The sequence below is a fragment of the Melopsittacus undulatus genome, chromosome 9 (assembly GCF_012275295.1).
Source record: "Melopsittacus undulatus isolate bMelUnd1 chromosome 9, bMelUnd1.mat.Z, whole genome shotgun sequence".
NCBI lineage: Eukaryota > Metazoa > Chordata > Aves > Psittaciformes > Psittaculidae > Melopsittacus > Melopsittacus undulatus.
The window spans coordinates 28,660,432-28,686,340 of record NC_047535.1 but is presented as its reverse complement, the minus strand read 5'-3'; the positions used below and the strand labels follow the sequence as shown (position 1 = coordinate 28,686,340).

At 42.2% G+C, this 25,909-nt stretch overlaps 2 protein-coding genes across 5 annotated transcripts; one reads left to right on the top strand and one right to left on the bottom strand.

The window, feature by feature from the left end:
• Positions 1 to 1,955: 1,955 nt before the first annotated feature.
• Positions 1,956 to 8,091, top strand: PSMD6 (proteasome 26S subunit, non-ATPase 6). Its single transcript, XM_005149399.2, has 8 exons — positions 1,956 to 2,209; positions 2,925 to 3,130; positions 3,629 to 3,774; positions 4,770 to 4,989; positions 5,075 to 5,183; positions 6,245 to 6,413; positions 7,573 to 7,650; positions 7,769 to 8,091. Exons 1-8 carry the CDS (start codon positions 2,065 to 2,067, stop codon positions 7,863 to 7,865), a joined length of 1,170 nt encoding a protein of 389 aa, XP_005149456.2. The 5' UTR covers positions 1,956 to 2,064; the 3' UTR covers positions 7,866 to 8,091.
• LOC115946558 (E3 ubiquitin-protein ligase ARIH2-like) lies at positions 4,581 to 25,458 on the bottom strand. 4 transcript variants are annotated; one of them, XM_034065871.1, is made up of 6 exons: positions 25,292 to 25,458; positions 23,740 to 24,006; positions 15,840 to 15,903; positions 12,876 to 13,141; positions 11,943 to 12,078; positions 4,581 to 5,536 (listed from the first exon to the last, which is right to left on the bottom strand). In XM_034065871.1, exons 2-4 carry the CDS (start codon positions 23,986 to 23,988, stop codon positions 13,089 to 13,091), a joined length of 366 nt encoding a protein of 121 aa, XP_033921762.1. In that variant the 5' UTR covers positions 23,989 to 24,006; positions 25,292 to 25,458; the 3' UTR covers positions 4,581 to 5,536; positions 11,943 to 12,078; positions 12,876 to 13,088. The 4 variants fall into 4 exon arrangements, with proteins under 4 accessions (XP_033921762.1, XP_033921761.1, XP_033921760.1 ...); XM_034065870.1 differs by lacking the exon at positions 4,581 to 5,536 and adding an exon at positions 5,572 to 5,670; XM_034065869.1 differs by lacking the exon at positions 4,581 to 5,536 and having other exon boundaries at positions 11,684 to 12,078; positions 23,740 to 24,087.
• Positions 25,459 to 25,909: the final 451 nt, after the last annotated feature.

The window sequence follows — 25,909 nt, the reverse complement described above, 5'->3', positions numbered from 1 at the left end:
ATAGTTATGAATGTAGAAGAATAAGCAGGACACCGCAAGCTCCAGAGCACACTGCCCAAGAAGTAGAGCTGGGGACAAGATTCAAGGGAAAAAGATGCAAGAGGCCTGAAAATGTCTGTCATAAACCCCCTAATCAATAGGTCTCTGAGCAAATGTAAAGGCCAACAGGCGAGTAACATAAATGCTGCTGCAGAAGATCTCTGTGCAATTTTCTGGAAAACATCAAACCAATTCCTTATTATGCAATCAATGCAAAAATGATTGCAACTCAAAAAATAAGAAATGAAGACCAAAAATCCCTGTTTTTAAAGAAATAAAGGAGCTGCTCAACTTAAAGCACTGATTCTCCTGTATTTCATTCTAAAACATTGGAAGTACAAGCTAATGACTTAAGTGTATGAAGACAGGCTGAGAAAGTTGGGGCTGTTCAGCCTGGAGAAGAGAAGGCTGTGTGGAGACCTCATAGCAGCCTTCCAGTATCTGAAGGGGGCCTACAGGGATGCTGGGGAGGGACTCTTCATCAGGGACTGTAGTGATGCGACAAGGGGTAATGGGTTAAAACTTAAACAGGGGAAGTTTAGATTATGTATAAGGGAGAAGTTCTTTACTGTAAGGGTGGTGAGGCACTGGAACAGGTTGCCCAAAGAAGCTGTGAATGCCCCATCCCTGGCAGTGTTCAAGGCCAGACTGGACAGAGCCTTGGGTGGCTGGTTTAGTGTGAGGTGTCCTTATCTATGGCAGGGGGTTGGAACTGGATGATCTTAAGGTCCTTTCCAAACCAAACCATTCTCTGATTCTATGAAGAAAAAATCAGAATCAACATATCAGATATTGGCATATATGAAGAATGCAGCAGACAACAGTTCCTTCCAGCAGATTTTGGAATTATTCACACCCAACACAAGGAAAACAATCTTAGGAATACACTGTGCCAAAACAGTCAGGGGAATGTTTTATCCCATGACCCAGACCAAAAAAAACCAACCCCAAAACAGAGGCACTAACAAAAAGCCTTGTGTTTAAAACCCAGCAATAGACATTATTTAAAACCAAGTGTCTGGAGGAGCCCAGTTGGGCAAGGAAATGTGGTCCAACCCGTCTGGGTGGGATGCTGCATCCCACAGGATAGCCCTGGGCACCCAAAATTCCCCTCTGCAGGAGCCCCACTCCCCCAGCACTGCCCAGCAAAACTCACACGCAAATTCATGCAGATGCATCCATGCTGCATACAGATATTCCACCTATAGCATCTGGCACAACCAGCCTGCAGGCAGCCTCCAGTGGGCAGGGCAGTAGGGCTGATGGGGTGGGGGGACACATGGGGCCACCAGACCTCACTGCCACTCACCTGCCTTGGCTGGGCACTGGCCAGGGGCACGCTCCATATCCCGGTACCAGCAGTGTGTGTTGTGTGAGGGGTGGAAGCACAAACATAATGGTATTTAATGAAAAGACGGGAAAACGTTAAGAAAAGCCGGATGAAAAGTACACGGGAATGTGGGCCGGAAGTCGGGTGTGATGGAGTGTGTGTGTGTCCCCCAACTGGATGAAATACAACCAAAACACGGGGGTTTTAAAGCCCCTGTTATTTGCTGTCTGCATTTTGAGGCACAGGCACACTCTGGGCTAACACACCCCACCTCTTTCTTACAGATTCGAGGCCTTGGACCAGCTTTATTCTTGTTTTCCCCAGCCAAAACCGAGGCCCCTCCTTAGGCTTCACCTCCCGACCCTGCGCACAGAGCATCCGCCAGCAAACGGGACCCAGCGCCTCCAGCACCGGAGGTCGCCACCGCCTCAACCGGTCACACTCCATCCCTGCAGCCGTCACGGGGCATTCGCAGCCGTTCCCCGTTCCCGTTTCCTGCGCGCCCCCACAGACCCGCGGCCACCGCACCGCCCATGCGCGCCTCCCCTCCCGGCCTCCGCTACACCAGGGGGCGCTACGAGGCGGAAGCGCGCCGCCGTTTTCCGTCCGTCGCGGCTGAGTCACTGGGCAGCGCCGCGCTGCTGCTCGCCTGGAGTCCGCCTGGGCCTGAGCTACCCCGGTCCCGTCCCGCAGCCATGCCGCTGGAGAACCTGGAGGAGGAAGGGCTGCCCAAGAACCCCGACCTCCGCATCGCCCAACTCCGCTTCCTCCTCAGCCTCCGGCCCCGCGCGCCCGACCCCGCCGCGCGCGATGAGCTGATGGCGGCCGTGCGGCTCCACAGTGAGTGCGGGCCGGGGTGCGGGGAGCCCCATTAACCTCCTGTCTGCCCCTTCCCTGTGTGTCTGTCTGGGGCAGGAGCCGGTCTGTGTCCGGGGTAGGCGGGTGTGTGTGTGTGTGCCCTGTCCCCGTCTGTGACCACTGTTGTATCTTGGGGGGGTCAAAGGCAGGGTCGAGTACTGTGCGGCACTGATCTCAGAGTGCTTAAAAGGGGCCTATGAGAAAGATGGGGAAAGATCAACCAGGGCCTGTTGTGATGGGATGCAGGGTGATGGGTTTAAACTAAAAGAGGGGAGGATGTGGGGAAGGAATTCTTTACAATGATGGTGGTAAAACACTGGCACAGATTGCCCAGGGGGGTGGTGGATGCACCATGCCTGATTCAGGGCCAGACTGGATGTGATTCTGAGCAACCGGATCGAGTTGAAGGTGTCCCTGCACATTGCAGGGGGGTTGGACTGGATGAGCTTTGAAGGTCCCTTCCAACCCAAACTATGATGTTACGAAGTGCAAACAGGAGCAGTGGTAGAAAAGGATCAGCAAAAAGAAGTGTGACAGTGCAGAAACACAGGCTGTTCCACATCTGGATTTAATAGGTACCTGATCATAAAGGAGTTAGCTGGCGTTGAGGATCAGTCCTGATGTTCTCCTGTGCTCTGCTCTAGAAACACACTTGTTGCAGCAATCAGCAGTAGAAGCCTTCCTGCCTTTCTTTCAGACATGGCTCCATATTATGAAGCACTTTGCAAGTCTCTGGAGTGGCAGATGGACACGGAGCTGCTGAGCAAAATGAAGAAAGCCAATGAGGAAGAGTTGAAACGTCTGGACAACGAATTAGAAGATGCAGAAAAGATCTTGGGGGAGAGTGAGATCCGAGATGCAATGATGGCCAAAGCCGAGTACCTGTGCAGGATTGGGGACAAGGTTGGTGCATGCAGAGGCTTTATGGACTCTCATGAATACCAATGCATTGTAATTCTTTTAGCTAGGCACGTTGAGCACTGAGTGACTTACAGTGCGTTTCTTTTAGGGCACAACTCAAACGTGGTGGGAACAGTGGGAATAGGGGAGGGTGTTACTAAAATTCAGGGGAAAAACTAAGTAGTCCTTGTAAGAAAACCATTTTCCATTTGGAGATGTTTTTTCCTTGTGGTCTTACAGACTTTGCTAAGGTGTTTACACAGTAAAACTTGAAATCAAGGTACAGAGTAGGTTTTCACAGAGATTTTAAAGTTATATTAGAATCACCTCTTTTAACCTGATTTAAACTGATTCTTTAAGATTACTCAATGTTAGAGTTCTGTGGGTAACTAACAACATCAGAACTATCAGCAGAAGACAACACAGGAACTTACAACAGACATTTTGTGAATATTCTAGGTGTTTTTAACCTTCTTACAGTAGAAAATGCTGTCTTACTAGGAGGGAGCTCTCACTGCCTTCCGCAAGACCTATGACAAAACTGTGGCACTGGGACATCGTCTGGATATTGTATTCTACCTCCTAAGGATTGGCTTGTTTTACATGGATAACGACCTCATCACACGGAACATTGAGAAGGCAAAAAGGTATCACTTCAGCCATTTTAGTGCAGTAAAGCACTTTGAGATGAAGTGGAACAAAAGCAATGGAAGATAAACACCTTGCTGTCAATAAATGACTAAGGCTGATTGTAAGATAGTCACAGGGGTGGGTGGGTGATACCTTGTAGCAGAACACTTCCTATACCTGGATTTTTTTTATGAGAGGGAAAAGAAAGATTAATATTTTATGACATCTGTTTTCTAGCAACTGATACGGTTTGAATTTGTAACTCACCCCCTGCTCCCACTTCTCTGATCTTAGAAGACAGTTTAAGGTGTGATTAGCTTGTACGATTGCCAGCTGAATGCAGCTGCTGCCAGTGCTCCCTAGCTGGCTCTGTGAAGTGCCAGCTTTGCCTCTAGAAGCAGGAGCCCAGTGTCAACACGGTGCAGTTGTTCCTCCGGCATTTCCACTGCTAGCTTCTTTGTCCCTCTGTTTCCAGGTTTGGAATTTCAGCAGTTCCTGTAGCAAGCTGCTGTTGCCAGTCTCTGGCAGTTACCATGTTTCTTGGACCATGACTTTTTGTGTTGTCTTCTCACAGCAACAAGAATTTGTCTCTGCCTGTGCCCCAGCTCACAGCCACATCAGTTTTGCGTTAGTATGGTTCTTAAAACCATATTACCTTTCAAGTATTTTCTGTGCTGCTAATTAAACAGCTGTGATTTGAGCAGCAAAGGCAGGGGAAATACATTGCCACAGCCAAGGCTGACAGCAGTATTTACCTGCACATCTCAAAAGACTGTTGGCACAACTTAGGGGGCTGTAAACTTTTCAGTTGAAGCTTACACCGTGCAAAAGCATCTATCCTGTCCCAAGGAAGCCACTTTCCTACCCCTCTCACAAAGTCTCCTGGACTGTGTCAGCAAGGCGTTAACAGAAAACAAGTTATTCCTTCTCTAATCACATGGTAGCAGTTGGTTTACTGTACTTTACAAAATGCATTTACAGAAGTAAATGTTGCTTTTTATTCTGTGTTCAGTCTAATAGAAGAAGGAGGAGACTGGGACAGGAGAAACCGTCTCAAAGTGTACCAGGGCCTTTACTGTGTAGCTATTCGAGATTTCAAACAAGCAGCAGAGCTCTTCCTTGACACAGTTTCAACATTTACATCCTATGAACTGATGGATTACAAAACATTTGTGACATACACTGTCTATGTCAGCATGATTGCATTGGACAGGCCTGACCTCAGGGAGAAGGTAAGGAAAGCAGGTGACCACACAGTTTATCTGTTTATCTCTGGGCTGAAAGTGATGGTATTTAAACATGTTTGTTTGCTTTCAGGTTATTAAAGGAGCAGAGATTCTGGAAGCATTACACAGTTTGCCATCTGTACGGCAGTATCTCTTTTCTCTCTACGAATGCCGCTATTCAGCCTTTTTCCAGTCATTAGGTAAGGCTCTGTTTTGGCCTACAACACTCAGTGCTTCAGTTCCTTGTTTCAGATTCAGACACAACTTTTGGTTGTGTATCTACAGTCTAGAACTAGAACTGCTTTACGCAAGAAAGAAGGGATTATTTTACAGTGACCTAAAATCTGCTGCTGTTTGATTTCTCAAACAACCAAAGAAGAATTTCATGTACAGTGAGCCTTCTGAAAGGCCACATCTGATGAGGTGTAAAAGCATTTTGAAAGTGGCTGTGTAACACTGACCTGAAGAGCAGGATCAGATGGGAAAGCTTTGAATGTTTTTATCATTGAAAGAAGTTCTTGGACTTGTAGACTAAAGCCCCTGAAATCTCAACCTGTAAAAGAAATTACATATAAGAAGGTTTTCATGGATCTTACCTTTGGCTCTGGTTTGTACGTAAAAGGGTAACACTGAAGGAGAGCTTTTTGGAAAGCTGTCAATCTTGCCAGTTCACAGACTGCTCATTTTCTGTTGTGACAAGATTTTGAATACAAGAGAATAAGATATTTAGGAAAAGCAAAAAAGAGCCCTTCATTTTATGGAAGACTGAGATCCCAGAGCAACATTTTTCTACTGTTGATCTTACTGCTAGCTGGAAACTAAAATTGGTGGGAGTAAAAGTTACTTCAGTGCCTGGAAATCCTTGTAATTAATGTAAGAGGTAGTACAAGAAAGTGAATCTTACTTCCTCACACAGCTTTGGGGAACAACATTTCTTCAAGTAGTTACATACAAGGTACTGCTTGTTTCCCAGCACATAACAGCAGGGCCCAGCACTTGCCTTTACTGAGGTGGTCTCCTCTATGCTGACAGAGGGTCTAGCTTTGCCACAACATTGTCTGCATGTTATCACTGGTTCTGGTTCTAGGACTTACACAAATTATACAAACTTACTTCTTGGTGTAGAACACCTGAAGTACCAAGAACACAATATAGCTACATCAACACTGGTTACTTATTAACTGGTGTTCTGTGGTTTACCTAAGTAACTGATAATTTCCATTTCTTAAAGATTACTGACTCCTTTTCTTATTCTTTTCAGCTGTTGTAGAGCAAGAGATGAAAAAGGATTGGCTCTTTGCACCTCACTATCGATACTATGTACGGGAAATGAGAATTCATGCCTATAGCCAGCTCCTAGAGTCCTACCGGTCACTGACATTAGGATACATGGCAGAAGCATTTGGAGTCAGTGTAGAATTCATAGATCAGTAAGTTATTTGGCTTTTTAAGTTCATAATTATCTCATTTTATATCTTTGAATTGTTTCTAATGATCTGGTAATTAATAAAGCCTTTGTTCTGCTTTGATTCTAACCATGCCAAGTTAAGTTTCTATGCATGAGCTTGGCTAAAATTAAGCAAACCTTATGTTTCAATAAAGAAAATGTTTTTAGTGCAATCTATGCCAAAACTGAACTCATAACTTTGGGGATCCACTTATTTTACATACCCTACATGTCTCCTTATCTACTACTCGATTTCAAGTGCATAGGCTGGATCTGATGTTTTTCATTTCAAGCATACTCTGCAGTCTCAACTTGCAATTCTTTTCTAGTGTAACAACAACAGATTTAGATCAGGCTGAGAACTAAAGGGAAGTGCAAAACTGACTTTTTTTCTGTATACAGGAAACTTTGATTCAAATGCCTTCACTAGAATCATTCCTTCATAGAGAAGTTTCATAGAAACATAGAAAAGTGTTAAAGAAATGTGAATATTGCTTGAAATGCTCAGAAATTAATTAATAGGTGTTTCAAGAGAAACCAAATACCTTCAATACAAAGATAAATGTGTTAAAGTCATACTAGTCCTTGTGCTTCCCAGTAATTTATTACTAGCTGTAACTTGTCTTAGTGTTGATCACAGGAATTTTTTCTTCTACCATCAGTAATGTGCTGTAGACCACCAGCTGATTAAGCAAAAGAGTAGTTAAAACAAGCAGTATATTTGGAGCTGCTACAAAGTAGGGAACTGTTCAGAGGCTTCCCTGAGGAGCTGGATTGAATGGATTGAAGATACCTCAGGATAAGTTACAAGTAGGCACACTGCACCGCTGCTACCTGTACAGTTAAAGAGTACCTGATGGTAGGCTAAATGATAAATTTCACTCACTCAACTATGACCCTTTGGCTTGAGAAGAAGGTACTAAGATGTTTTGTGTTCAGATCACTAGAATTCTTCTATGTAATGTCCAAGCTTTAGTAAGATGAGGAGGAAGAAGATACCTGATGAAGGTACATAGGCTATTGCTTCAGAAACACAGCGTGTTGACACTGCTGTTCTGTAACAGCAGGTTCAGCGTTGCTGGGTCTGCAAGTCCTTGCTGAAACATCATTTAACCAACTTGCTTTTTCTTTTCTTTACCTAGGGAGCTTTCAAGATTCATTGCAGCAGGGCGATTACACTGCAAAATAGACAAAGTCAATGAGATTGTAGAAACTAACAGGTATGCTGACAGTTCCTGACAGCCCAGTTGAATTCTAGACATTTATTACAGAAGTGCAAGCGGCTTTGTGTAAAATATGTTCTCACTTCTCTTTTGTTTTCTCCCTCACAATTCCTAGGCCTGATAGCAAGAATTGGCAGTACCAAGAAATCATCAAGAAAGGAGATTTGCTGCTAAACAGAGTTCAGAAACTTTCCAGAGTAATTAATATGTAATTTTTTTAATGCAAGGGAATGCAAATTTCAGATGTTTAAAACGTTTTGGAAGTAACCTATAAATATATTGTGTAACTTGCTATACTGTAGCTTAAAAAAAAAACATGACTAGCAAGGGAGGTAGTGTTTTCACTTTTCACTTCATTCTGTAAAACGATGTTCTGTTTTGGTGTATGGATCCTGGTTCATTTATTAAATGTATGATACAGTTGGTGATCTCCTGTAATACTTAGTTTCTTGTCCTCACTGTGTATACAGTGGTCAAAGATCTGTGAGCAGGGAGAACTAGTGGTGGTTCTGTGCTTGCTTTTTGAGGACTTCTGTGTTTTAATCCAAGGTGAAAAGGATCAGCTGTATAATAGTAAAGTAGCCAAAAAGTTTAGTTGAGATTGTCCTGCCAGGAGTGGACAAACTCCTGTTTAGGAGAGGATTGGAGAAGGAGTAAGAATACAAGTGGCTGTGGTGAAGCTGCTGTAATACAACCACAAAACCTATAAGGACTGTAACTTTGGGAACACCTTTACCTGAAGTAACCTCTCCAGTAAGATTACACTTTTGCTAGCTGTTGAAAACAAAGTCGGCACATTAGCAAAGCGTTACACTTGTAATTCCTTCCTCTGTTAGATGTCAAATTGATGGTAGGAACAGTAGAAGATCCAGTTGCAGTTTGACACAACTGATCAGATGCTGATGGGGTGGGGGGTACATGTCTTTCTCCACAGCTGCTGAGGAATAAAGGTCTCAAGCAGGCTGCTGCCAGCCTGATGATACATGGGGGGCATGCCAGAGCTGGCAGCAGCAGCTGTTCCCCACCTGGCTTGGCTTGAGGTTTCTTTTCCCAAACAAAGTCCGTGACTTAGTTCTGTTTGATGCCACTGCACTTAGTAACTCGAGATGAGGCTAACACAGGCTTCACTAACTCAGGAGAAATCTTGCTGCTCTTTTAATGGTCAGGCCTTGGACTGATCAAAAGCACATTTTTTCCTATTCTTCCATTTTTAACCACTATTTCAATTTCCATGTCAAATCAGCAGCAATGAGATTTCTGTTCCCTTTAAAACTTTAAATAGCTTCAAGTTACCTTTCACCACCCCATGGTCATGTTGGTTTTACCACTGGTTTATTTCCTCTCACTATTTCCATTTACTTCACTGTGATTGTGAGCAATGCTCCAGACACAGCCATTCATGCCTCGGTCTTGACACCCTTCCGTGGATTTATAGTCCACATGCCAAAGTTGTACATTCCTCGCAATTTAAGCTCATGCGATCCCATGAACTAATGCCATTCTCCAGTTTCACTTTGCAAAGCTCACTTCAGATGAGGTGGCCAGAAGCAGACACAGATTTAGATGCATCCACTTCCCACCTTGCTCTGTCGTTGAGAGCTGTGGGGAGGGACGCAGGAGGGAAGGACAAGAGCTGGGGTGTTGTAGGGTCGTTGTAGCTCAGTTACAACGGGCTTGAAATCTGTTCTGTGTGCAAACATTCTTTAGCTCCATTTCTTCTCTCACTGAACACTGGGCTCGGAAGTTCAAGGTCCAGCCCTGCAGCAGGGAATAGGGCAGGAAGAGCGAGCTTAGCTGCAAACCAGGATGATCGGAGCACCTAAAGCACTGTCCCAGCCAATGCTGAAAAAGCTTCTGTACCGGTCTGGCTGCAGATGGCAGCTGCAGCCATTTCTCACAGGGTTGGACAATGCTCTTTGACAGCATTTCTCAGCCCACTTTCCATCCTTTTCTATGGAATTTGAATCCAGGTCAGTCTGAACAACTTCAGGAAAAATTTCCAGGATTCCCCTGAAGTTTGATGGGCCAGAAAACAAGTATATGCTGCTTTCCCCCAACCAAGGTCCCACAGAGCTGCTTCGTAGGAACAAATCTAGCAGCTAACACAGTCTGAGCCAAAGCACTGAGAAAAGCATTCAGTCAGATCAAGAGTCCTGGGGTGGATCCTACAAGCCACATGTATTTGATTATTTATTGCAGCAGAAGATGGTAATAATGAACCAACAGGAATTTGCATTTAAATAAAGCCAGTTGCAAGCTCTTGGTATTGGTTGTGGTTGGTACAAATAATGGCCTCAGCGTTAACAGGCGCCAGCTTCACACCCCTGCATCCAGAGCTGCACGTGCTGTGGGTGCAGGACTGAGATTTAGGTTGTAACTTCTGAGCACATCAGAAGGCAGCTGATGCCTTCAGGTTCGAAGGATACAGCCCCAGCTTCCATTGTAAATGCAAAGGGCACTGGAAATACGGTGTGCACACCAAGAACCTCTGACATTTGAGTCCGCGTTGCAGGCCCTGGTCTCAAACTCCTACATCACTAAGTAACTTTTCCTGATACAAACTGGAGTATTTTCCTATGAGACAATCAGTGACAAGACAGAAACTGCTTCTGCCCGTATGAGTGAAACCCACGTTCACTGGGTTCTGCTCCAGCACAGCATCAGAAGGTACTTTTCATGACAAGCCCCTTTTCTGTACCAGTTGAGTCACTGGGAGAAGCGATGATCCCCCCCAAGCAGCTCCACTCTCTGCCCTGAGGTTGGTGGGAGGACACCCCAAACCTGCCAAGCTCCGTGGAACCTCAAAAGAGCTCAGGGTTCTATGGGATAAACACACCTATTTCCCCTCTCTTTCTCTTTCTCTTCCCCCTCTCTTTCTCTTCCCCCTCTTTACATTACCATTCAAATTACACTTATGACCAGCGCTATCCTGACATGGAAGCTCTGCCCTGGGGACTTAATCCAATTTCTCTTTGTGGCATTATCACTTCGGTTCCTTTCACATTATTCCAATTGCAGTTGTAACAATCCTTTCAAGAGGGCATCCTATTAAATACAAATCCTTTTGTTCCTGAAAAGCTGTCTATATTTAAGTTTGCATAATAATTGTCTCTAAATACATTGCTTTCTCAAATGTGATCTTTTGTATCAATTCAAAGCTAAAGGGTCTGCATAGAGGCTTGTTGTTTTGCTATAACAATGATTTCGTAGCAAGTTCAAGTTAAACTGAAAGCATCCTTAGGTAAACAACTATGCAACTGCTACTCTGAGTAGCTGTGGATTCCCTGATGTACTTGCTACTTGCCACCAGAACTGGGAAGAAGGCTGGGCTACGCAAACAATTGAACAGGCTCAGATTGTCTTCTCAGCAATAGCTGGTGCCCCTTTAAGGCAGGAAAAAAAACTGTCTTCTTGGTTAGAAATTTGCTTTCCTTTGCTTTGCCCCCTTAATAAAAGTTTAGGTCAGTTTTGTGACTTTACCTGATGTTCAGAACCTTAGCAAAAACATCCAAGTGGATCAAATCATGACAAATAAGCCCTTTAGTGGAATTCACTTTTGAGGTATTTTGGAGCAAGAGAAAAATCATTCATCAGAACTGACTGGACTATACAAAACTGGGTAAAGTCCCTTTACTCAGACAGCCTGGGTAGGCGTGGGATACTCTGCTGCCAAATTGGCCTTTGTTCCAGAACCGGGTAGTGGTTTTGAAGCGTAACATGTCAAAGACATAGTTGTACAAACAAGGCATAAAGAAACTGGCTTTTATGGGTTTTCTTAGAAAATATTTAAACACTTTAAATACGTACTTTACATGCAAAAGGCTGGGCAAAACAGAGTAGTTTTTGAATTGTGTTATTTTTATATTCCATTAAAGGAACATTGCTATAAGAACACTAAAGCCATATTCCCTTCTCGAGGGCGTCTTTCCCCTGTGCCTCACACATTTCTCCCCCTTGTCACAGGGTCTTCTCCATTGAGGATGTCTGTCTGGTTAGCTATCGCCTACAAAAGACATAATCTGTATAAAAATAAGTCCACAGTAACGTTTATTTCCCCCCAGAAAACATTCCTTTGCCCAGCCAATCTATGTCCAGTAGTGGCAAGATGATGTGCTCCTGTAAGTAAAATCTCACAGATTTGTAGCAAACAGTCCAGACCACCGTTAACACTGATAAGAGCAATTATGTGGCTGAACTTTATCCAGTGTCCATTTCTAGTATACTCACTGCTACAGACATGGCTTCAGAGAAATTCCTTATTTAAATGACATTCCAGTAGATTTCCACACCTGAGGACCATGGGAAGTTGGGAAAACTCAAGGCAGCTTGGAGTCCAGAAATCCAGATGGAGGTTTTGCTTGTAGTGAAAAGGATCCAGTTTGTTTCTCACCATGGTGCATTCAGCTATCAGGGACATGCCTTTGGCTTTGGAGCAAAGCAAAAGAAAGAGAAGGATGAGTGAGGCAGCTGTTAGAGCAGGTCCCTTAAAAGATATTTTCTGGATAACAACAGCATTTTGGGGAAGAATCAGCAGGAATAATGTGATATACATGAGGTTGTATCCTCCGAGATGTTGTATGTAACAACATGAGGTTGGCTCCTCCAAGGAGCTCCTCCAAGACTTGACAATTCTCAAGCTAAAGCTCTTTAAAATTACAATGATTTCAGACAGGATTTCCTTCCTTAATTCACCTCAAATTATACATCTCCTTTATATTGCATAGTTGAAGAAGAAACTACTAGGTAAGTCCAAAAAGAAATTCAGCCTCTGAATGCTTCTTTTTTAGTTACAGTGAACACAACATAATGGTGAAAATCTGCATCTATGGCTTGAAACTGAAAAGTAAGAAACCATTCTGAAGCAGCTCTTCCTGACCTTCCATACCCTGAGGGACCCAGCATATCAGGTTATCAGCACCAGCGGAAACAAAAAATTTCTTAGCTTTTCAATCACAAAGTCTAGTTCTAAAATTTCCATCTTCTATCTTCTCCTCAAGCTGTATCAAATTATTTTTTACCCCTCCAAGTGCTCCTACAAGTCAGCTTGAATAGTATTGTTAAGAAGTCTGAGCCACCTAGTTTCTAAATTCTCTCTCATTCCTAACTTACAAGAACTTTCTCTCTGACCTGTCCAACAGATCTGTATCACTATTCTTCCAAAATCCACTTAATAAAGCTACCAGTATTAATTTCATATGACAGGATCTGCAGATTTTCCTTACCTTGGAAGACTGGGAGGTTAAAGTTTGTGTTCGTTAGGTAATAAGAGCTTTGATTTTCTAAGAGTAATTCCATGAGGATTTTGGTGCAGCTCCTGGGAAGTTTTAGTAGGTGAGGGGTGTGGTTCCCTGAGAGGGGGCATCTGCTGATGGTGATCCGAATGTTGAAGAAGTTCCTTTTCCCTGCTTTTGCTTTTGTGCTCAGCTAATACCACATCACATAATTTTCTTTGACCCTGTACAGCCCTCCGCTGGGTTAAGGAAAGTGTCTGCAAAACCATGAATAAATCATTAATTCCAGGCTATTAGATTTGTGGAAATCAAACACTCAAAGCATGTGTCTAGAGCTCTGAAACAGAGAAAACTGTCACACTCATGGTTTAGTAAATAGACGGAAGAATCACAGAAACCAAACTAAGATTGCTGCATGGACAATGATATCCCTGTCTGATAAAAGTAAAAGGCTTCTTTCAAATTTCTGTCTAAAGAGGAAGCTGCCAAAGTTCTTCTAAGGTTAAGACTAGAACCAAAAATGTTTTTCACATTAGTATTTTAATTGCCAGCTACTGCACAACCAAACATACTATGTGCTTTTGCTTACAAGAATATTTAACACAACGTTTTAAATCTAATGAAAGACATGAAAAAATATTTGTAAAAATACTTTGCCTCCTTCTGTATAATAATATACTCCTTAAAAACTAATGCTATCAAATAGATATGAAGGAATGCAAAACAACAGAGCAAAATGCAGTCAGACAGAATTCAAAGTCCTCTGAGTATCCTGAATGCTACATGTAGTATATGTGTTTATGTGGCACGAATGCTGGGTAAAGTGAAAGAAATCGAAGTAATTTTTCTGAATTCTTAAGTCACATACAATACCTTTTTTCACATGGTATTAAAGTTTTCATTGGCTCAATTTTCATAGGTAAAAATGACCATCATGTAATTCAAATACAAACAGCTATTCCAACAGGAATAATGTCAGCAGGTATAATGTAAGGAATTGCTGAGAAGCATTTTTACTTCATTTCTACTTTACATTTTTGATTTGCCTAGATCTCTTGTAAAATCTTGAAGCTTTTCCCTCCTTTAGTAGCAAAACAATTGCCTCCCCCTGCAATTCCAAAAGGGCAATGTGTTCAAGTTCAGCTCCTCTGGGACATCAGGACCAGCTTCATTTAACTTTGTTCTGTAGGTGGTTTATTTACCAGATGATTCCCCTACTGACAGTTCAGCTGCTTTGATATTACACAGTTGTAGGGATCTGGATTTTTGGTTCCTTGGGACTGATACCTCTCTGCATCTGATTCCCCAAGATTTTTGAGCCAGAGGACACATTTCATCTGACCAAAAAGATTTTATGAGTTGTTTAATTTAGAGTTACTAACTCTAAAACTCATTTCTGGGTTGGCTGTAGTGGTACATCAGGCAGCGTGAGCATTTACACAAATACCTCCTAAGTATCTGCTGCAGATAGCTGCTGGGGGGAGAAGGAGAGGAGTTTGATTTATTTAAATCCTGCATAAACAAATACTGACAATGCTCATGAGGAATTTTAAAATTCATCATTTATGACCCAAATGGTATCCCCAAAAAAAGATCATGCTGACCCTTACTACCTACACACAAAGGAACATTATCTGCCCATGTCAATATCCACGTTAAAAGGTTTATACATAAATACAAAGCTCTGGTTTGCACACAAGATTCTTTACAAAATCTGCAACCACAGGAATAAAACGAGGATACAAATCATTTGCATTTATTAATTACTTGGCAATACTACACTAAAAAGTAGACACATCTTACACTTCGATCTGTTCATTCCATTCAGAAGCTCCTTCCACCCACTCTTTATGCTACTAGTAATTTCTCCTGCTCTGAAAATAGCCTCAGAAGATCTTCCAAATAAAATTAAAAAGTATGTGAGCAAAATGTGGCCTTTCTTGCTGGCATTTGCACACTTCACACACTTTCAAGACAAGAAAACAATACAGAATCTCAGCCTGCTAATAAGAAAATGTTATTCTGATGACTTTGGCAGCTACTGCTGCTGAAAACAAGTTCAGCATCAGTGAAAGAACTTTTCTGTCTTTGTCTTTATACGCCAGCAACCAGAAAAGTCTCTACTCCACACTTCAAGGAAGCTTTTCATTAATGGTCAATGCTCACTTTTAATCATGTTCCCTTGTTATGTATGACTGGGTTAAGATAAGAACATACGTAGCAGAAAGACTCAATGTTACCCTTCTTACCAATAGGAGCATTAATGTCAGCTTAGATGGTATATTTATTTGACAGGAAAATGTTAGGAGAAATTATTATTTGTAAATCCCTAAGAAATTCAGAACTTCTTCCCAAAGTCTAAAACAGTTGCGGGAGTGCAGGAAGTTTCAAGAACTGCAGTCACCCAGGTTTCCAAACTGAAAAACGCCCACCTCCTCTGCCTCACAATGAGGTTTATGTCAAAAGAATGTTTTCTAAATGCATTAAGATGCTTCCTTAAGAAAGAATCACAAAGTACAGAATAAGGATGGTGTAAGTCAAAGTGATTAATCTGATCAAGAAAAGCTAAAAAGAACTCAAGCCACCTGTGTTTTCAGTGACTCCATTCAAACAGAACATGTGTTATCTTTGTATGTGTTAAAGTAAGGAAATACAGATGCAGCACTTTCTATCTGTTACCTCAGAGTTTAAGCTTATGTACCCACAGGGTTCCCAGCATGATAGCAATTCCTCAAACTGAAAACCATTTGCTACCACTACCCTCTCCTATTCACAGAGTTCTTATAGGCAATGCAGCCTCAACAATGCAGCCTCTGCTCCCTGAAGTGAACTGTGTGGCATGATTCAGGTTCAAAGACTTATGTCAAAATGACACCTATGGACCACCCTGAGCATTCCTGCAAAGCAAGGAGGAAAAGCATTAAGCACAGAATAAATAAGACTATTTACACTTACCTTTCCAAAATCTCTGAGATTTGCCAGTGGAAACTAATACTAGCTTTGCAATGGCATGTGATACCTAGGTAGAAAAGGAAAAAGTCAAGTTAGGCATGTTTTGAGGCCACAACTCGGCTTAGGTCTATGGTTTTATAAAACTAGCAAGCTGCATAAACTCAGCACAATACCCCACAATACTCAATTCCCACTGAACTAGTATATATAAAGTTCACAGCCAGTGCACCTGCAATACACATGTTGGAATGAAGCATGGATGTACCCAAACTCACACACTGAGTCACAACAATACAGAGAGGAAGGAGTCAAGAATTTACTGGAGAAGCTTAACTGCTCATAGAAGCCCCACATCTAGTCCTGGCCATGGCCACCACTTGAGAGGCATAGACCAGGCTAGAGTCAGGATCCTCACTGAATGTGTAAAGTAGGAACCACAGGGCAGATGGATACCACTTACTGAGCGAGAGGAGCAGTAACATGCTGCAAACACAGGTATGCTGTGACAGCAAAGGGTATGGAAAAAACCAAAACATTTTCCCAAACCTTCACTGTAGCGGAGAAAGTTATATGCTGGACTGGAATAGGAAGATCGAAAGCTATAGTGACCCGGGCTGTTTCCATGCGGAGTTGTTTGCACTACGTGGACTCCTGGCAAACACTGACACAGTCCATGACAGCCCAAGCATTCTCTAGAATACTGCAACATGATATTTAAAGTCATATTACAAGGGTACAAGCAAACGAATTCTCCTTTGCACCTATACATTAGTTTATTTCAGAAGGTAACAGACGTGTTTGCTAGCACAAAAAAGGCTGGTACCCACCAAGACCACAGGCATCTGCTGAGCTGCTGGAGTTCAACTTGCCTCTCAATCTCTTCATACCCTGTAGTTCAAACAAAGCATGCAAGACACCTCTTCCAGGAGAATTCCTGGAAGGCAGGCTCATGGCCTGTCTCCTTACTCCTTTCTGTGCATGGGTGCAAGCCCAGTAGCCTGCACATTCTGCGTTCAAACAATCTCTGATGTTAAAGGGCTCTACCTTCTACACTCCAAGACAAGCTATCACCACAGCACCTCTCTACTACATATAAACACAACTTCTTCCATCCTAGCTGAAGAAAGAGCTCCTTATTTTTCCCTGCTAAAGAAGCTGTGAGTCCAAATCATCAGCTGAAAAGCCATAAGCCTTTCTGAATCCTGACAAAGATGAACCACAGGATCAGATTTACTGGTAATACAGATACACAGGAACCACACCATAACCCTGGAAGGAAAAACAAGCGATGGTCACTCCTTCAAAACAGACAACTCTGCACACCTAGGACCAGCATATTCATTACTCTTCTAAATATATTCCACTGAAGAGGTGCAGTTTCATGACACAACTGACCTGTTCCTGCCGCAATACTGCCCTGGTCCTACACTGGCATTTCTCAGCATTGGATGGTGGATCCAGTGAGCTAAACCAGTGTAGCACCAACACACAGCACAGATGGAGTTTTAACTGTTTCTCATCCACCTCTGCTTTGTGATTTGCCTGCTTTGCTGGCCACTAAGACATCCCAGTAATAAAAGAGTAATTTTCAATGTTTAGATAATTCCTTTTCTCGAACTGAAACATCAGCTCTGGTGTGTCACCTTCCTCAACTTCACTGGTGACGTGTCCCTCAGAAAACAAAGGCTGCCCTCCCTCCTGGCACAAAAGCTTGGGATGAGCTGGATCATGTCGAGTAGGGCTGCTGCTGACAGCACATACAGTCTACTCGAGTTTTCCACATGGAAGTGCCACTGCCAGCCTTGGATAGGTTTGTTATCTTAAGCCCTCAGCCTCGCAGACCCAGATAGACACCTTTAAATTGCTTGTACAAGGAAGACATCTGCATTTCGAGTTTGTAAAACAAACAAGCATGAAGAATGTGGTCTCTACAAGACTGGCTTCCTGTAACTGCAAACCACACACTAATGAATCACTCTCTGACAGCAATGAAATTATCCCTCAGTAGCAGTAAGGAAGAATTACCATCCTGACAAAACAACAAACCACCTGACTGAAATATATGTAATATATGAAAATGAGTAATTTTCAGTTGGGTTTTCAGAGCCTGAGGTGTAGCAACCACTGCAGCATCATGACTCCATGAAGTTACTTATTCCCAGACAAGGAAACAAGTACATTCAAGAATGAAGATGTATATAAAGAGACATAAATACCAGCATATGCATTTCTGAGATCTAACAAACTATCCTAATGGACTCAAATATTTTTAAGTCAAATTATTTGCCAGGCAACATGTGGAATCGATGCTCCAGAAAGATGCCAGATTAACAGATCTAGAATAATAGTAAAGCTTCTGTGACCATTTCTATTTTGCTCCATCTGCAAACACTGACAGGATCACCTGCAGGTAGTGCTAATTTTATTACTTTTATCATAAAAGCAGCCAAGAATAAAACATTTTCAATTCATAAAGTTGATTTCATGTCATTTCATAAAAGCCCTGAAGCGTAAAAGGTTTTGATATTACCTGGTTGGAATACATGTCATCTTGTACAGAAAACCCCCAGAGCCAGCAATGTACCCACAGTCTTCTTGGCATGGCAGGACTAGTTCTTACATGATAGATAGGTAACATGAAAACTGAAAGAAAAAGGAATGGGAAAGGAACAGGTAACTGATGAGGCTGGGACCTTGCCTGCTGTGTGGTCTCACCCCATTACAATCTGTGTCCTACTCACCACCAGCAAGGCTTGGAATTCAGAAGGCAAATGTGAATATACCTATCAGGGGACAACACTACTGGAGAGATTCAAGAAAACAAGCATGAAAAGAAAAGCAACCATTTAACAAAAGCCTGCTCCTATTGACTAGCAGTACTCTCCAGTCTCTTCAATGATTGCACATTCACAACGAGTGAATGATTGTACCGAGTCAGCCAGTTCTTCCACAACACCACCCCAGAATAACTGAAGTATTTCTGTGTAAGCAGGAGGCAAAACATGCTGTGTGCAGAGAAATACCACTGCAATCATAAGTTTGGTCCACACATATATATTTATTACCTTACAGTACTGGAGAAGCAGTGCACAGGCAGATAGTACTGGCTGAACTATTCAGTTAGAAGATAACAATGCCCCCTCTGTAAGCACCCATAGCAGCCTCTCAGCTTAAGAAATAAAAGTCTTGGTTGCTGTCTAGGCACACTGTCCAATACAGCATTTCCTGGATAGTCAAAAGTTTCACACAGTAAGAGATCTCAAACTTACAAAACACATCAGAAAGAGCTACAATTCAGTCTCCTACCAGTCTCTGGGTGCCACAAGAACCTCATCTTATTCAGGAGCAACAATGCTTTCTCTCAGACCCAAAACAAACCATAGCATCATAGAATGGTTTAGATTGGAAGGGACCTTAAAGTTCCAACCCTCTGCCATGGGCATGGCCACCTTCCAATAGGTTGCTCCAGCCCCATCCAACCCAGACTTTGAATAAATTAAAAAAGGTTTTGATAATGGTCAGCTTTGTTTAAACTCTCCTATTCTTGCTTCAGAATACTAAGACCCAAAAAAGATGGTGAGATAGCCTACTTGGTGTCTTGCTGGCAGCACGTCATTTCAGTAAAACAGAAGACACTGAAGGAAATGGCATATTCTAGATGTTGCATGACAGTTAGTTTTTGTCTGCAACTGATGAGTTGTGTCAGTACTTCATATAACTTGACTTCTCCAGAACTCTTCTTGCTCTGATTAAATTTATTAAAGTTTAGAAGATGAAAGCTGAAAGCAGTAGATATGTTACTTCTTTCTTTCTCTCCTTTCCCTTTCCCCATTTTCTCACCACCAGTTGAAAAGTTTAACATCAAAGATCTGTTCAGTCTAAATCTGAACCTGGAAAATTTGAAGCTGAAAGAAGCCTGAAGACCAGGCTTCTTTCTTCATAATGGGATAGCAAAGGTGAGAAAGAGAGTATCTCATCCAAAGTGCCATTTCCAATTGTATCTTAAAACAGGAATCTGAGGTGGTGACAGAAGTGGCTTCTGTGGTGACAGAAGCCTCTTCCAAACCTCCATCAGCTTAACTTTGATTTAGCAGTGATAGGAGGTTGCTGATTGCCAAAAATGGGCAGCAAATGCTAATGTTTATCACTGCGCTTGAAAAGGGGTGCAGTGCCTATGCACACAGGATGGGTGCCAGGGGGAAGCTGCATAAGGGAAACACTACAGGAGCTGTAAAAACAGAGTCTGAAAAATTGACATAGTGCTGGATAAAATTAGCTTCTGAAAGTAGAACAAGAAAGAAATGTCACCGCATTAAACACACATCTATTTGTGCTCTGCAAGAGAGAACAGTTTTTATTTTTTTTTATTTCTATCACCATTTATCACCTGGGTTCTTTACTCTCCAAGATAAGCAAAATACTCATGCTTTGAAGTGAGAGAGTCTGGCACTCTTTCAGACAAGACTGTATCAAAAGAACAAAAATATCAAAACAAGAAAGTATCAAAGAAACTCTGCAGGTAACTTGTGTTTAGAGAGCTCTAAGACAATTGTGCCTCAACTTGCATCCTTAGATAAGCCAAATTGTTTGAAGAGCTGAAGCTTCGTGCCTCTACGGCAGAACATCTTTCTAACCATGCCACTCTGACAGTTGCTAATTCAGACAGAAACATCTCCTAAAAGCTCAAAACCCACTGTCTTTTGTAGAGCTTACATTCTACAGAACCCCCTTGTCCATATTTATGTTCCATGCATACTTCATGAGCTCATTTCATTTCTATCCAAGGGATGGCCTATTTTTTAGAGCTGTGTTTCAATCCTTGCTTTCACAGAGATATGGTATCAGGAATTCAAAACAAGAATCATCACATGATTCTCAAAGAGATTCAATTCAGAATGAGTTGGAGATACTACGATCTGACTGGGGCTGACATCCCATGGCTTTGCACCAAGCTGACAATTCCTGTTAGATCAGGGTTGCCAAGATGAACACAAACCTAGCGTGAAGAAATGCAGCTTCTACTTCTTGTCCTTCCCCTAATCAAAGGTTTTTATCCATAGGGATTTAAGCAGATAGGATTAATCTTGAGAAGCATTCCCTTTAATACGTTAATGTTTTTTTGTTAATTCTACAAGGAAAAGATGAACTTGGGAAAGTACCAGCTTGTATGCTGCATCAAAACTTCTAAAACCCTACTCTTCAACCTTTTCAATAGTAAAAACAGAGAGCAAGAGCCTCTGAAATTGTTGCTAGTGGTGAGCAACTATGGGCAAAATACAGACTGAATTGAGATGGTGGCAGAGTAACACCTTAGAGAGAAACCCTAATTTGTACTGAACAATTTTGCTGAAGAAAAAACCCCTTCTGACATGCTTTATTAAGGCTACTGAGGTAAGGAAAGTGACTCACAGATAGAAAAAATACTGGTTTATACACATCTCTCTTGTGGAAAGGAGATCTGACTCTCTCCACATCCCACTGGAAAAAGATTTCTGACTGCCCTGTTTTTACTGGAGGTTTTCTCAGAAAACTGCAGAAATATTAGGAATTAAGAAGAAATAAAAGAGCAACCAAAAAGCTTCTTTTTGGACCCCATTTTCTCCTTTGCTCTGATCCACCTCTCTTTCAAACAGACTTCCAATATGCAATCCTGGTAAAAAATTCTTGAGGTTGCAAGGACTTGAGCTGTGATTAACATCACATCAGTGTTCAACACCTTGTCAAAATCCTCTGTATCTGTTACAGGTTTCTGAGCATTAGAAGGCTGTTTATAAAATTGAACTCAAATTCATTTCACTTATCAAGGATAAAAAGATAAAGTCACAACAAAATCAAACACCCTGTTCTTTTATTTTGGGTTCAATCAGGCTTAAAATTGTCAGAAAGAGCCTTCCACCTTTTCACTCACAGTATTGCTTACATTCGTCTGACATTTCAGGCCCCCTCCTGATTACAGACTGCAGGGAAAGAAATACATTTTGGAATTTGTAGACTCAATACCATGGAAAAGGTTTGACAAGCAGCAGTACATGAGCTGTGCTTCATGATAGGGTTTTAATGTGTACCCTGTCACTCCCCCTCTGGCATGCAGAGATCTGGTGTCAGCTCACAAGATTAGAAGCATATTAGGGGGGCAGAGTGCAGACTGGGAATGACAAATACTGCTGGTGTCACACACATGACTTGTGAAACCACCAGTGCATAACCTAGTTGGCCACATACTCGAGAAAGGGGATCTTGGGTTAAATTCTAACTCCTCCACGCTTACACACTGCTTTAATCCATCCACTCTCCTACACAGGATAGCAACAATTTCGGCTGCAGCTGCCAACAAACAGGATCAGTAGGACTCAGCTAGGAAATCTCAGCATACGTATTTCTCAAGCTGTTAGGCCATCCTGAGGAGATTCAGAAATAAATTACAAAAACTAAGACTTAAGCAAGATGCTATGTCAGAGGCATTACACAACAGCAGTGAGATTTCTTTGAAAGATTCAGAGCAAAAGAAGAGCAAGAAAGCTGTAAGACAGCACACAGATAAAAGATTGACATGAGACTCCCCAACTGTACTCACTGCAGCTATTCTTTCCAACCTAACATAGTGTTTGAGAGTATCAGTGCCGTATGCACATTACACTGCACTCCTTATGTGCTGCCAACACACCCCATGGCACTCAGCTCAGCCCCTGCCTAGGTTTTTTTCCCAGCAAAACTCAGAAGTGGACAATTCCCTCTGGTTGACAGGAAGGAAGATGCTGAGGATGCATAGGGAGGAAGCAAAGGGCAGGTAATAACCCATGTCCACACAACTGTGACTCCTAGTCACTCAGGACACAGGGCTGCCAACTCAAACTGGAAAGCACTGGCACATGCACACAGCAGGGCACAGGGTTTAGCCAAGTGTGAAGTGAGTATTCCCAAACAACACAGTCTTTTCCTGACAATCCCAGCTTCCAGGGTGTTTTTCTTCTGTTATAAAAAGAAGAGGAGGAGCAACAACTGTGTAAGCCAGTGTTTCATAGCACACAGCATAGCTTGCTCCCAGGCACAACACCCTGGTTTGGCGATGTTCTTTAGCTGCTTCATGGCACTCCTGTGATCCTGTTGTCCAGCCACAAGCTTGAAACATGAAACAGTTACTGAAAGATTGTTTTGGAATCTTTAATGACTTGTGTCTCACCTCTACCTCCCACCAAGATGATACTCATCAACAGCTGTGACCAGCACTAGGACTGACACACACTGACAAGGCAGAGGGGGAACCTCTTATTCCTACCCTGTACTAAAGTAAATTGATTGCACAAAGAGAAAGAAAACTTTGTAAAATTCTTATTGACCATAATACCATGGGCCTGACTCACAGTGTGACTCTTCTGTGATGAATTAATCACTAGAAGAGCTGGTAAATGCATTGTACTTTAATTGTGGTCACTGTAATGGTAGGGTTAATAACTGGCATGATACCTGATCTGCCCTTGAAAGTCTATGATTATTTTCTCAGTACCAACAAAGAAAGGTGATTTTATTAGAATTACAGTTTCAGCATGTCTTCCCATCTGTCAGATTCCTCACACACAGCTATACCAGTCTGCACCATTTATGATTTGCATTGTGTTAATGCAAAGAATTGTAACTTAGGAATTTTGGTTATGAAGCTCAGCTCTGTAAAAAAAAAACCACATAACCTGTAAGACTCAACATTTAGTAATCAAAATTTTTCAGGCCCCAGAACCAAAATGCAACAATCGCAAACCTTGGAGTCAGTTTTGAACCAGTGACCTTTAACAATGTTCTTCCAACCCCCCATAACAGCAACATCACCACAGTTTTTATTTCAAAGTCTATACTCCACATTTGCCTTTTCAATCACAGACTTATTTTAGAGTCAGAAACCTTTCCTCACCTTTAATGTGGCAGCCAAGGTGGCCATATGTTCATTCAGAGTGCTCTCCGACTCCTTGTAAGTCAGGCAGGTGAACTGATACTCCTCTGGATCAAAGGCAACTGCTCCTTGCTGCTCCACGTCGTTAGCTACCCCATCATAATAATCCTCAATATCCCCAGGATCCTCATCCTCTTCCTCCTCCTCACAATTAGGGTCATAATCCTCTTCATTGCTGTCAGAGCCCTGGCTGTTCATGTCCACAGACATCTTAATGCCCTGTCAAAACTGCAGACCAGGAAAACAATTGTAGCTTCTTTTTCTTCTCCAAACTTTATCCTTCTTTTGATTTCATCTGTGTTCTGTCTCCTAAGGGGGGGGGGGGAAAACAGTTTTTTTTCTCTTACCTAAGGAATTGTAAGAGAGGCCACATCAGCATCATGTATAGGTGATCAAACAACCACAAACAGACCAATCCAATGGCCCAGCTACAGATGACTCTGCTGTGCAGGCCCCTGGTTTGGATCCACTGCAACTCCTGTACTTGCAAAGCCAAAGCTGCTCTTACAGGCAAGGTCTAAAATCTCAGGCTGGTTTATTCCATTGCATCCTAGTTCCCAGAGTGGGCCCTGAGACTTCTGACATTTGGCAAGTGGCTGCATAACCTTCACTACAGATCTTTTCAGAGATACATAACTAAGTTTATGGTATTAAGTTTTGACCAACAGCCTGAAGTGCTGCATAAAAGCATCACATCCATTTCATCAACAGGAAAATCACAAACCCCTTAACTATGGTCACCTGTGACACCCTGTACAAGTCCACATTGCTTCAGAACCACAAGCACTGAGTGGGACTTTGGAAATTAAGATGAGCAAACAGATCTCTCACACACACACAATTTAACACTCTTCAATACTATCTCAAAAGAAATGGTGAAATTCATCAATCCCTTTAAGTAGGTTCCACTGCATGTGATGTGGTTTGGGCTTTATATCTGAGGGGGAAACAAAATTAATTCATTTCATTACCTTCCAATATATACTTTTTACCTTCTGAGTGTAAAAATTTGTTCTTGTTGACTGTTGCTATTCAAGAAGATTCAGAACATCATCTTTTTCAGAATATCAACTTTGAATTGTGCTGCCTTATCTGTAGTCGAATTTTCATTTAAAACCGAATCATTTAGTTTTAAGAAAGAACATATTAAATACAAGACTTAAAACAATGCTGCAACTGAATTTTACACGTAAAATTATGTACATAAAAACATAGCTTTGTTTTCCACAAGCAGCATGCATTGCATTTCTTATACATGTTTGCATTTTGCATTACTATGTTGTTAGCTCTGTTACTCAAATATATTCCCACTGTATCGTAATTTGTAGCTGCTGGGAAAACCATGATCAAACTTTGAGAATCCTGACTTTAGAGCTCAGGAAATCACAACCACAAATTACATTACTTTTCCTCAACTTGTTTGCTTTCTGTTTCCAGCAACCTGGCCAAGCAGCACAGAATAAGCAGGAAGAGATGTGATGTATGATTAATTTGAGGGGCAGCAGATACAAACCTCCATTGAGAGAAGATGAAGGCTAGCAGGTAATTGTATTATCCCCTGAATTCTGGTATCCATTCCCTCCATTTGCTTCTTGATTCCTCAGCCATCCACAAAATAAGTAGCACACAAGTATTTTAAAGCACTGCTTCCCATTGAACTCCAGAGGAGCAGAAGCACTATCTCTCCATACTGTAAAAGAGACAGGCATGAAATCTGATTTGACAGACACAAGGCAAATCTAAATCGTCCCTCCATCTGTCCTGCTTAATGATTTAGTTCTGGGCTTAATCTGTATCAACACTGACTTCCTGCATAAAACCTAATAGATCTTTACCTGCTAAACCTTATGTTAAAGGAGTAACTGTGAACACTCCTACAGAGCCATCAATAGCCCAATGTGCCACAGCTTTGTTCAGCCAACCTCAGAGCTTCACAAAGCCCAGGAAAGTTCCACCAGTCAGGAAACTTCCCAAACTCACTCAGATCATCCCACACCCTAGAGGTGGAACAAAAACCCCAAACACTTGGTCCATTTGCTCTCTCAACACCTGGTGAGTCCCATCCAAGCAAGGAGATGTTTTTAGATACCTAAACAGAATGACAGGCCCACCTGGTACTTCAGCAAGTACA

Excerpts from the sequence above, each read along its gene's own strand:
- PSMD6 (XM_005149399.2), top strand. The coding sequence starts at position 2,065 with ATGCCGCTGGAGAACCTGGAGGAGGAAGGGCTGCCCAAGAACCCCGAC. Across the intron at positions 3,131-3,628 it reads TGTGCAGGATTGGGGACAAG|GAGGGAGCTCTCACTGCCTT; the intron begins GTTGGTGCATGC and ends CTGTCTTACTAG. Across the intron at positions 7,651-7,768 it reads GAGATTGTAGAAACTAACAG|GCCTGATAGCAAGAATTGGC; the intron begins GTATGCTGACAG and ends CACAATTCCTAG.
- LOC115946558 (XM_034065871.1), bottom strand. The coding sequence starts at position 23,988 with ATGTCTGTGGACATGAACAGCCAGGGCTCTGACAGCAATGAAGAGGAT. Across the intron at positions 15,904-23,739 it reads CCTTGGCTGCCACATTAAAG|GTATCACATGCCATTGCAAA; the intron begins GTGAGGAAAGGT and ends TTTTCTACCTAG. Across the intron at positions 13,142-15,839 it reads ATCTCAGAGATTTTGGAAAG|ACACTTTCCTTAACCCAGCG; the intron begins GTAAGTGTAAAT and ends ATGGTTTTGCAG.